General features: G+C 37.3%; 1 protein-coding gene across 9 annotated transcripts in view; it reads left to right on the top strand.

Annotated features, from left to right (window-relative positions):
• Window positions 1-12,435, top strand: part of DMD (dystrophin) — a 2,656,945-nt gene that overhangs the window by 1,383,197 nt on the left and 1,261,313 nt on the right. For all 9 annotated transcript variants that reach the window (XM_027533579.1, XM_027533577.1, XM_027533571.1 and 6 more), the window contains one exon: window positions 1,311-1,483. In XM_027533579.1, coding sequence (XP_027389380.1) covers window positions 1,311-1,483 — 173 coding nt within the window. The remainder of the gene's footprint in view (window positions 1-1,310; window positions 1,484-12,435) is intronic.

The raw sequence follows: 12,435 nt of genomic DNA, 5'->3' as shown, positions 1-12,435 counted from the left end.
CCTAAAGGAGATCAGTCCTGGGTGTTCATTGGAGGGACTGATGCTGAAGCTGAAACTCCAGTACTTTGGCCACCTGATGTGAAGAGCTGACTCATTGGAAAAGACCTTGATGCTGGGAAAGATTGAGGGCAGGAGGAGAAGGGGAAGACAGAGGATGAGATGGTTGGATGGCATCACCGACTCGATGGACATGGGTTTGGGTGGACTCTGGGATTTGTTGATGGACAGGGAGGCCTGGCATGCTGCGGTTCATGGGGTCACAGACAGTCAGACACGACTGAGCAACTGAACTAACCTGAACTGAACTGATGAGACCGGATGCCATAGTGTTACTTTTTCAAATGCTGACTTTTAAGCCAGCATCAAGAGGCTCTTTAGTTCCTCTTCGCTTTCTGCCATAAGGGTGGTTTTATCTGCATATCTGAGGTTATTGATATTTCTCCTGGCCATCTTGATTCCAGCTGGTGCTTCATCCAGCCCAGCATCTTGCATGATGTATTCTGCATATAACTTAAATAACAGGGTGACACTATACAGCCTTGAAATACCCCTTTCCTAATTTGGAACTAATCTGTTGTTCCATGTCTGGTTCTAACTATTGCCTTTTTGACCTGCATACAGGTTTTTAGGAGTCAGATAAAGTGGTCTGATATTCCAGTCTCTTTAAGAATTTTCCACAGTTTGTCGGGATCCACACAGTCAAAGGCTTTAGTGTAGTCAATGAAGCGGAAGTAGATGTTTTTCTGGAATCCTCTTGATTTTTCTATGATCCAATGGATGTTGGCAGTTTGATCTCTGGTTCCTCTGACTGTTCTAAATCCATCTTGAACATCTGAGAGTTCTTGGTTCACGTACTATTTGAGGCCTAGCTTGGAGAATTTTGAGCATTGCAATATAGAGATTATTTAAAGTCATGTGACCAAATAGGAGGTAATATATATAGATCAGGAAAGATCTATGCTAGAGCACTCCAATATTAAGAGATTAGTAAGAGGAGAAAGATTCTGTAAAGGAAACTGAGAAGCTGTAGACAAGAAGGTGGAAGAAAAAACAGAAGAATTCAGGTTACAGAAGCCAAAGATAGAGTTTTAAGAAAGAGGGAGTGATTGCCAGTATCAAGATGAAGACTGAATTACCCATTCAAATTGGGCACATTGAAATCAGTGGGCTTCAAGGCTAATGACTTTTAAAAGTCAGAAAATGAAAAATGTAAGACTGTTAGTTACTCTGGGTGTTGGTACATTTCCTTTCTTCTCTTTCCATAGACAACTGAATCATTTCTGACTTGCTTTACAATTTCAATATTGCAGAATATAAAAGACAACCTGCAACAAATCTCAGGTCGGATTGATGTTATTCACAATAAGAAGGCAGCAGCATTGCAAAGCACCACACCCCCAGAAAAGGCAAGGTTACAGGAAGCTCTCTCCAGGCTCGACTTCCAATGGGAAAGAGTGAACAAAATGTACAAGGACCGACAAGGGTAGGTACCAGTTTCCTTTTACTAAAAGGAAATGATTATACCTATCTCCCAGGAATTCTAGAGTTCATGTCCATGCTCTTCATGAAAAAAGAGATAGGGAAGAAGAGAGGGAGATGTATCACTATCACTGGAAAAAGGTAAGTGGAATCAGAACAAATGGTGATATAGTTGAAACTAATGAGCTGAATTCAACAAATTTTTCAGAACCAAAGTTAGCATCATGTTGGAACACTATAATATCCTCAAAAATTTCAGGTCATGTCAAAACCAATTTAGTCATTGAGTTGAGATGGTTTAAATAATTGTGCAGTATAATTTATATACTTTTGGTCAACTCTGTATCCTATAGATTTATAATAGTTTGATATACTTACATTAATATATTGGAAATATAAGCTAGCAACACAAAGTTGACTTTCATGTGTTGTTTCTGTTTTGAAGGTGATCTTTTACATTTTATGTCTCCATACTATTTTGTCTCAAGGAATTTGATTTAAAATTATTAATTTTTCATGCTTTCTTAATTACAATATCTAATTGTTGACCAAATTTTTAAAATTCACATATATTTCTTAGCCTCAGACCACAAGAAGGTGCTGTTTCCTCTTCCAATTTTAGGTGAAACATAATAAAATTGTAATGGCTTAAAGCAGTTTCTTTCAAAGAGTTGTTTCAAGACAGTATTCTTCATTATTATTGGGGGAAATAAAATCATTTTTAATAATTACAAGGAACCTCTTTAGTATCTCTCATATCTGTCCATTTCTTGATGTCTTTACTTCGTTTTTTGTTCTTAATTTACTACATTAGACTCCTAAATCAATACTTCTAGCATAAATCTCAGTGTTTCCAATGATCATGCCTTCTTTGCTCCCAATCATCTTTCATCCAGAATTGTTTTTCTGAAGTGTGAGAACTTAAGTGCTCTCACCTCATTCCTGTTAGAATAAAGTCTAGATTCATTAATTTGGAACAAAAGGCTTTCACATGATCCCTGCTCATGTCAACCTCACTGTGTATCAATTCCTGCCTGCCTACAACTCCTATGAATTCTGCTCTAGCAATATTAACTTGATTTAAAGATTTTCAAATGTCTTCTGCCCCCTCTGCCCTACCTGTCTTCAAGCCTCATGTCAAATGTTATTTCCTTCTTAAAATCCTGAAAATATTAGTTGATCTTAGAAACTTAGATACCATTTTAACATCAATGTAACATAATATCAGCATACAATTTATATATTTGCAAATGTTGCTAGACTTAGCGGCTACATATAGAGTTGGTGCGTGCTAAATCACTTCAGTTGTGTCCAGCTCTTTACAACCCCATGGACTAAAGCCTGCCAGATGCGTCTGTCCATGGGATTTCCCAGGCAGGAATACTGGAGTGGGTTGCCATGCCCTCCTCCAGGGGATCTTCCCAACCCAGGAATCGAACCCATGTCTCTTACATCTCCTGCATTGACAGGCAGGTTCTTTACCACCAGTACCACCTGGGATTCCCCTGCTCCAAAGTCACCTTTCCTAGAATTTACTATAGAGCAATATCTTTTTTTACTTTTATGTCTCCTGCACAAGCTCCTGAAAGACAGAGATATGCTTTATTTTATGTGATATGTTCAGGACTAAGACAGTACTGAGCATGAAGTGGATGTTCAGTGTATCTAAACTGAATCCCCCACCAGGAAGCCTGAGAATATTTTCCCCTGGACTGTCTAATAGTTTTATCTCAACTTACTGGAAAACAGCTGGTTCCAGGGTATCCATAGCCATTCTTGATAAAGGGAAAGAAACTCAGCAGTCCTGCGTATATACAGCAAAAGACAAATTTCTCATTCCATCATGGTATACCTCTCAGTATCCCATACTAAGTCAAAATGAACTTCTGCAAGTTGTTCAATGAGGTCAGTTTCGTCACTCTCTTTTGGGGTGCTCATTCCACATTGGGAATGTGTGTGTCTCTATTGTCTTCTCTCAGGGTTTTCTTCCAGCTATCCAGGCCACCAACACTATCCTCTAAGAACTTTCAGGGTTCTTGGGTAGGCAGTGGCTACGTGCTTCTATAGACACTGACCAGTCTTACAGGAAGACTGAGGTGAGACTTTCTGCTTTCTGAGACTATCCCCCCACCCCACTGTCAGTCATCTTTTGTCACTGAGCTAGGTATTTCCTTCTGACAGTCATGCAGCTCTTTACCTTTCAGTTCACCTTCAACCATAAACTTGAAAAGAAGCAGATCCTCAAACGCCATTCTATAGAGAGAGTAAGCTGAATTCTCACCACAGATCTGGGTGGGCTCTTTCCTACATCTGGCAAGTGATGGAGTGTCACTAACCCCAGTAGACCCACTCCTTACTTATCCAGATGCTGGAAAAGTATCCTCATTTTACTCTAATTAGACTTCCCTAGGAATTGGTCAGGAGCTGCTAAATTTCATGTGACTGTAGTCTAGTCTTGGGTAAAACTGTTTTAAGTTATTGTGTGTGAGTACAGACCCTAGAGTTCAACTTGCTTTAATATCCTGGCTTTGTTGCTGACTGGCTCTATGTCCTTGAGCAAGTTCCCTAACCTTTATGCTCCACAATTCCCCTATCTATAAAATGGGACAAAAATATTTACTAAATCATAGAGTTGTTATGAGGATTAAATGATACAGTGTATGTCGAGTATTTAGTGTGTTGCTTCTACATAATGACTCAGTCAAGCTCGGCAATTTTGATGTTATAAATAATGGTCTCCTGGCTCTGATAGTCTTCATGCCTGTTAATTCTTTCTTATATGCTTTCACATTTTCCTGAGGACCATAGAGAGCTGATTTAAATTCAGTCCCTGATTTGAAGAACCTCCCAGTGCTAGAGAGAAAATGGACAAACAGCCAATAAATTACAGGTTGATAGATACAAGCAATGCTGGAGGGCGAGAACAAGATCCCTGGGGAGTAGCAAAGGAACATCTTACTCCCAGTCAGGAATAAAGCAAGGTCAATGGACCATTCAAGATTCTGAGTTACAACTAACAGAAAGAGACTCCGATTACCTTAGGTCGAATTATATAATTAGAAGAATATCAGGTAACTCATGGAATCGATGGAAAGGCCTAGGATCCGGGTGTAAATATGGGCAGAAATTGTCAAGGAAGACTGATATATGCACCCAGAAACACACCAAGCATCAAGCTACAAGACAAATCTGAATTATAAACTTGTCAGAGCCATGGGCCACTAGTACACCAGAGGTACCATTGCCCCTCTATAGCAGTTGCAACTATCACTTCCCAAAAGTATCAAAATTATTTATTTTTGTGTCACTAATTTTAGAATTACATTTTCTTACAGAATTGCCAGATAAAGAAGTTGTTTATTTTTTTTCCTCTGAAGGTCCAATTAGTGAATATTTTAGTGTGTGCAGATCATGTGATCTCTGTTGTAACTACTCAACTCTTCTGGTGAAGGGTGAAAGAAACCCTAGACAATGCATATACAAATGGGCATGGTTTATTCTAATAAAACTTTATTTATAAAGACAGGCAGTAGGTCAAATTTTGCTGGAGGGCCATAAATTGCCAACTTTTGTAATAAGTTGCATCAGTCATAAAACTAGGTTCTAATTAGGATTAAGAAATATAAATAGCTGCAGTTTGGGCTCCATTTTTTGGAGTGGTAGTGGTAGTCAGGAATTTATCTCCCACCAAGCCCATATAATGGTAGATTCTTAAATCCTTATCAATTAGAATCTATACGTTCTTTTTTCAAATTATGTAGAGTTGATTTACAATGTTGTGCTAATTTCGGATGTACGGCAAAGTAATTAAGTTATATATATATGCATATATATGTATTATTTTTCATATTCCTTTCCATAATGGTTTACTAGAGTATGTTGAATATATTTCTCTGCGCTATACATTCTGACCTTGTTGTTTATCTGTTTTATATGTAGTAGTTTGTATCTCCTAATCCCGAACTCCTAATTTATCCTCCCCTGACCCTCTTTCCCCTTTGGTAACCATAAGTTTGTTTTCTATGTCTGTGAGTCTGTTTCTGCTTTGTAAGTAAGGTTATTTTATTTATGTCATATTTTAGATTCCAGATTTAAGTAATACCATATATTTGTCTTTCTCTGTATAACTTATTTCACTTGATATGCCAATCTCTAGGTCCAGCCATGTTCTGCAAATGATATTATTTCATTCCTTTTGACAGATGAGTAGTATTCCATTGTGTATATGGACCACACCTTCTTTATCCACTCATCTGTTGATGGACATTTAGGTTGTTTCCATGTCTTGGCTACTGTAAAGAGTATTTCTGTGAGCATTCAGATGTGTGCATCTTTTGAATTAGAGCTTTTTTCTGGATATATGCCTAGGAGTGGGATTTCTGGATCATATGGTAATTATATTTTTAGCTTTATAAGGAACCTCCATACTATTCTCCATAGTGGCTGTACCAATGTACATTCCCACCAGCAGTGTAGGAGGTTTCCCTTTTTTCCACATCCTCTCAAGCTTTTGTTATTGTAGCCTTTTTATTGAGTCATTTGAACTCATGTGAGGTGGTACATAATTGTAGTTTTGATTTGTATTTCTCTCATAAATCGAGGCTATATATTCTTAAATAGACAAATGTACAGCATTCATATTGGGTTCTCAACAAAAATCTACTGGTTTTTTAAATAAGTCAGTGAAAGTGAAGTTGCTCAGTCGTGTCCAACTCTTTGCGACCCCATGGACACCAGGCTCCTCCATCCATGGGATTTTTCTAGGCAAGAGTACTGGAGTGGGTTGCCATTTCCTTCTCCAGGGAACTTCTCGACTCAGGGATCGAACCCAGGTCTCCCACATTGTAGACAGACGCTTTACTGTCTGAGCCACCAGAGAAGTCCAAATAAGTCAACTTGTGGTTAAAACAAAATACCTTTGAACCAGTAAGAAGGCATTAGTATATTTTCAGGTATGAGCCAGTTATGATAATGCATCATTCAGCTATTGCCATAATATGGTGATACAAATCACCCCTAAAACTCTATAACTTAAAAAAAGCCTTTGTTCTCATGCTTATGGATCTTTAGGTTGCCTGTGTTTTGGCTGACTTAGGCTGAATGTGGCTGGACAGCTGTTTCAAGTGATGGGTGAACTGGGCTATGCCCCAGGATGTGTGTTTCCTCCCTCTGTCTTTATTCTGGGCTTTATATGAAGGACCAGTGGCATACTCTTCTCATGACACATCACCAGAGCGTGGACCAAGCCTAATCTCCTAAGAGCGTGTATGGCCTATGATTGTATTAAGCTGCTCACATTCCATTGGCAACAGCAAACCTGACATCAATAGAATGGGGGAAGTAGTCTCTTGTTACAGTAAACAGGAAAGAACAAAAAATACTTGCTGACTAATAATCCAAACTATTATAGGTAGTTAATAATTAATAATGAAGGATTCTTTAGAGCTTGAAAATACCTTAGTGATTTTATTCTGCTTCATTATTTTATCAGTTCAGTTCATTCAGTCGTGTCCGACTCTTTGTGATCCCATGGACTGCAGCACACCAGACTTCCTGTCCATCACCAGTTCCCAAAGCTTGCTCAAACTCATGTCCATCAAGTCGGTGATGCCATCCAGCCATCTCATGCTTTGTCGTCCCATTCTCCTACCTTCAATTTTTCCCAGCCTTGGGATCTTTTCCAGTGAGTCAGTTCTTTGTATCAGGTGGCCAAAGTATTGGAGCTTCAGTGTCAGTCCTTCCAATGAACACTCAGGACTGATCTCCTTTAGGATGGACTGGTTGGATCTCCTTGCAGTCCAAGGGACTCTCAAGAGTCTTCTCCAACACCACAGTTCAAAAGCATCAATTCTTCGGCACTCAGCTTTCTTTATGGTACAGCTCTCACATCCATACATGACTACTGGAAAAACCATAGCTTTGACTAGATGGACCTTTGTCAACCACAAAGATGTTAAGTGACTTGCCCAAACACATGCTTCAGTGGCAAATCTGCATATTTCTATTTCATCAAAATATTTTGCTCTAATATATTTGCATAGCTTACTCAAAAGTAATTTGCAAACAGGAGAAAATGCAGTAGTCTCTTGTCATTCCTGAGGCATAACTTCTGAGACCATCATTAACCACCGAATTCATAAGTGCCATGATGGCAAAACTCACCTCTATTAAATGTCATAGAGTAAAACAGACATTACTGTCCATGTTGATGCAAGTAGAGAATTAAAATCCAGATTAACTTGTTACAATTTACTCATTATTTAGGAGACCTGCTTCCATACATTGTCTTCCAGCAAATGGAATTTCAACTTGTACCTCAGGAAAGTATCAAATCCTCAAATTATTAAAAGTGAGTCCTTTCCATGGAAACACAGATAGGGCAGTAAATGTTAAATCCATGAACCACATGTGTGCATGTATATATCCATGTATATGGATAGATAATCCATATAGATAGAAACATGTATTTACATATATAAATACATAGATATTTAATTTAATGAGAAATTAACTGATGCTAAATGCTGTTTCCATCTATTTCTTAGTGGATTACTTACTGTTGCTAAAAGAAACACATGAAAATGAAACAATTAACATAATATCTACCTAGTATTAGAGAAACAATATACTTTCCTTGTTTCCAAAAGCACTTAAGGAGGGCTGACCAATACCAATACAGATACCCTGTTGTCTTTTTTTCAGATACCGCCTTTCCTAGTCCTCAAACCATTAACAAATTTGTCTGATTTTCAGGAAATTACTCCTCAAGTCTTAAAGGATAGCACAAATCAAGTAAGATAATGAAAGCAAAAGTAGTTTGTAGACTACAAATTGCTCTATAGCCATAAGATGGCATTATTGTGTAACAACAAGATTCTGGTCTGACAGTGTAAGGACATTTAAGAAATCAAATTCTATTACCAATGATTTTTCATAAAGTAAGAAATAAGAAAAGCTATGTTGTATTAAAGAAGCCAGACACAGAAGAATATATGTTGTATGATTTCATTGAAATAAAGCTCAAAAAAAGGCCTATCAAGGGTTAAAGTTCAGGTATGGTTATTTTTGTGGGGAGTAGTAATTAACAAGGACAGGAGAGAGTTCTGGGGTTTGAGTAATGTTTTATTTATTCATCTGGATACTGGTTGCATTGATAATTTCCCTTAAGAAAGTGTATAGAACTATACACTTGTGATTTGTATATTTTTCTGTGTGTATGCTTTACTCAAATGAAATTTACACTTAAAATTTTTAAAATAGTTAACACATTTTTAAGTACAAGAAGGCCCTAACCTTAGAATGTTTTGAAAAAGATGGAGTTTTAAGAAAAAAGCACATTACATTGTGTTATTTTTGGCATTTCCCCATGGACCTCTGAAAGGTTTATAATTGATCAATATAGACTTTTAAGTTTGTGAGCACCACTGCTCTAGAGAACGATTTCCTGAATGCTGGGAGCACAGTGCCACTTGTCAACAGGATGCTGGAGATGGGAGAGCTGGAAAGTGCTTCCCTGGGGATTTCTCCTTTGTTTAGCTCTGTCTGTGTCAAGCCCACAGTATTAATATGCTCACAGACTCTCACTGCCATTTGTAATACATGAAGGAAAATGAGACAATGAAAAAAATGAAGAAATGAAAGGAGAGAAAACAAAAATATAAATGAAAGAAATTGGATTTGAAGAGAAAGTGCCTTGATCGCCTCTGTATTCAGATTCTGGGGGACAAGCATGCCATTCTGCAAGCCCATTCCACATGCAACTTTCCCATAAGTGTTGGCTATCTCACTGGTAATTTTTCTACTGAAGCTTTCAGTAAATATTTTTCTCTCATGTCAAGGTGAGGGAAATAACCATACAGTACTCAGAGAGGGAAAGAATATTATATTAATCCTTATGATATCTCCATACAGTTTTCTCCTCTAAAGTGGAAGCTAGAGGGACAGATGTATAATCTGGGAGCTTTTCCAGAATTGTTTGTTCCTAAATGAGACATTCAGCTATAGCAGCATTAGCAGCCTCTTCTATTTGTCACAATGCCATATGTAGTTGGGAAGATACATGAGAAGCACACACAGGATCCTGACAACTCAGGAAAGATCAACATTGCAGTCTTAGAATTAGTCTCTATTAAATCTAAAAAAATTCATGCCAGATTGAATCTTCATTTCTCCTCCCAGGTATATGTGTAAGTGCCAGGGCATAATTTTACTGTGGTTTTTTGAACTTGGTAGAATTAAGAAGTAAGAGTTTAAAAAAAAAAAAAAAACCTGAATATGGATTTTTTTTTTTTTTTTACATCTCATTTTACAATTGTTTTTGTACTGACCAGGGGAGAGTATTCTCATCCATTCATTCATGGGGACCCTGCAGAGGTAGATGTGTTAAATTGAGGAAAATGACAGTTTCTACGTTTATGTCCCACTTTTTCATGCTGTTGAGACCATGGTGTATGGGGAAGGCTTCTGTTTTGATTTTCAAAATCAAATATGTTTTTGAAAATCAGCACTTATTAAATAATTGATTCCATAGAATTCATTTTTAGAACTTAGTTATCTATGTCAAGAAAATATATTTTTATCTCCACAGATATATTAAGAAACATACATAGACACACATATATACTCACCAATTCACCTAAACATTGGAAATATTTAAAAGCTTATTGTTAAGCTTAAAGTGTTTCCCTGTTAAGCATCTTGTTCTCTATCTGCTCCCCTCCATTTGTCTACATTGATTGGTCAGTTTTATTTTACTGGTTACTGGAAGTCAGAAACCATATCATTTTTGCCTCCTAGTACAATTCCCTGTAGAGCACATTTGGTTAATAAATACTATTTGATGATAATGATGATGAAAACTATAATTTGACAGCATTGATCTATCTTATATGCCAAAAATAAATCATCAAAACTTTAGGAAAGGCAAATCTTTTACTAACCTGTCATTTGCTATAATTTCTATGCATGAAGCTCAGCCTCTACACTGCCTTCTCTGGCCTATTTCCTCTTGCATATTTCAATTAGGGATCACCCCTTCCTGCATACTAGCTTCTTTGTCATGACTACTCTCTAAAAGTGTTTATATTTCTGCTGGGGCTCTGTAAAATCTAAATTAATCCCTAGCTATTGTGCATATCTTTCACAGACCAGTTGTTGTACCTTGCACACCACTGAGAGAGCAATTGTGAGCCAAATAGAGGAGTCTTTTGTTTCTACCCAGAAGCCCAAAATGCAGTCTATGATTTGACTTCTGATGCCAATTACTTGGAGGTTTTACCACCAGAGGCAAAGCTATAAACCACAAAAGGTTACTCTCATATAGTTGGTGTTAGAAAGTATTTAATGTTAACATAGTGACTGTCAAACCATCTCATTAAAACAAGCCAATGGTCAACAAACAAGATCTTTATTCTGCACTCCTAGTGTTTGAAACTCTGTCTAAAAAGCAAGCCATTCATGATACAGTGTCATTTGAATTAGATACCTAAACTAGTCTTTGGTTTATATGTCTTTGTTTACATACAATTTATTTGAATATTTTAGTCATTGAGGACAGTTGGTGAAGGAATTGAATGAAAGGGATCTGTTGTATTTATTTAATAAAAGGGCTTTTTGAAATGTATTAAATATAAGTTTGTTTCTGCCCATCAGCTTACCTTCTATATGTTCCTCTTGCTAGTTCAAAGCACTCAAGAATTGCAGAGTGATTTGCTTTTTATGATAGCCATTTCATACAGGATCATTTTGCCTTATATCTTTAACATTTTCAGATTCTTATAAATCTTTACAGTTCACTTAGAGGTTAGTTTAAAACTTGCTTCAGATAAGAAATTGACTAGATATAAAATTCACATAATCTCAGAGTTAACCATAGATCAATATCCTGAATCTTTTTCTCAAAGTAATTGAACATTTTTGTTTCCCAGGATAGCTGTAGACACACATTTCCATTCTTCACCATAGATGATTCTACTTTTTCATTGTACAGGGGGCTATAGTTTGCTTGTTTCTTATCTAAATAAACTTGTATTTTCATCACTGCCAAAGGGAAAAAGGCTCTAGTATAGAAAATAACTTGAAACCTATAAGACTAGCCTCATTTTGGAAATAATGCCACTATTTGACTGTACTCATTGTATATTTCTTGGTTTTATTATGCCACAAATTCCCCTTCTCCAAAGATACACACACACACACACACATTTCCCCCTCTCTCCACAGGATAGATGAGTTTTAGAAGAAATCAAAATTGTGCTAAATGTAGCTTTTCTAGAAATTTGCTTAATTAATTAGAATTTGTTTTGGCTGAGGGTAACAGAAGCACAAGGGAGCAATGCCTTCACTAAGAAAGAAGCATTTATTTCTCTCCTTAAAACCCTAGGAGTATGCAGTCCAAGCAGGTAAGATGACTCTACTGATTCTTATGTTCTATCTAGCTCATCATGTGGGCCCTCATCTCCACATTGCAAGATGGAGCACCCACCATGTTCACATTCCAGGAAGTAGGATGGAAAGAGGTAGGAAGAAGGGGCAAAGGATTCACACCAATAGTCTTTTAGGAAAGTTCCCTGGGAGCTGCCACATTTTATTTACACTTATACTTTATTGGCCTAAATCAGTCACATGACTACACCAAAGCTGCAAGGGAGACTAGGAAATGTTGCATTTATTCCTGAATATGATGTACTCTGCCCCAAAGTATACAGTTATAGAGAAGTGAGTTTGAGTAGGCTCTGGGAGTTGGTGATGGACAGGGAAGCCTGGCGTGCTGCAGTCCATGGGGTCGCAAAGAGTCAGACACGACTGAGCGACTGAACTGAACTGTAGAGAAGTGAGAGCATGGATATTGGAAGAGAACTAACAGTCTTTAATGTGTATATAGAGAAAATGTCTTTTGTTGTGTTTTTTAAAGAGCCCTAAAAAATACATGACCTTCCCAGGTGGCGCTAGTGATAA

This window comes from Bos indicus x Bos taurus, chromosome X, assembly GCF_003369695.1.
Source record: "Bos indicus x Bos taurus breed Angus x Brahman F1 hybrid chromosome X, Bos_hybrid_MaternalHap_v2.0, whole genome shotgun sequence".
In the NCBI taxonomy this organism is placed as follows: Eukaryota; Metazoa; Chordata; class Mammalia; order Artiodactyla; family Bovidae; genus Bos; species Bos indicus x Bos taurus.
This window is presented reverse-complemented; position numbering and strand designations above follow the sequence as displayed.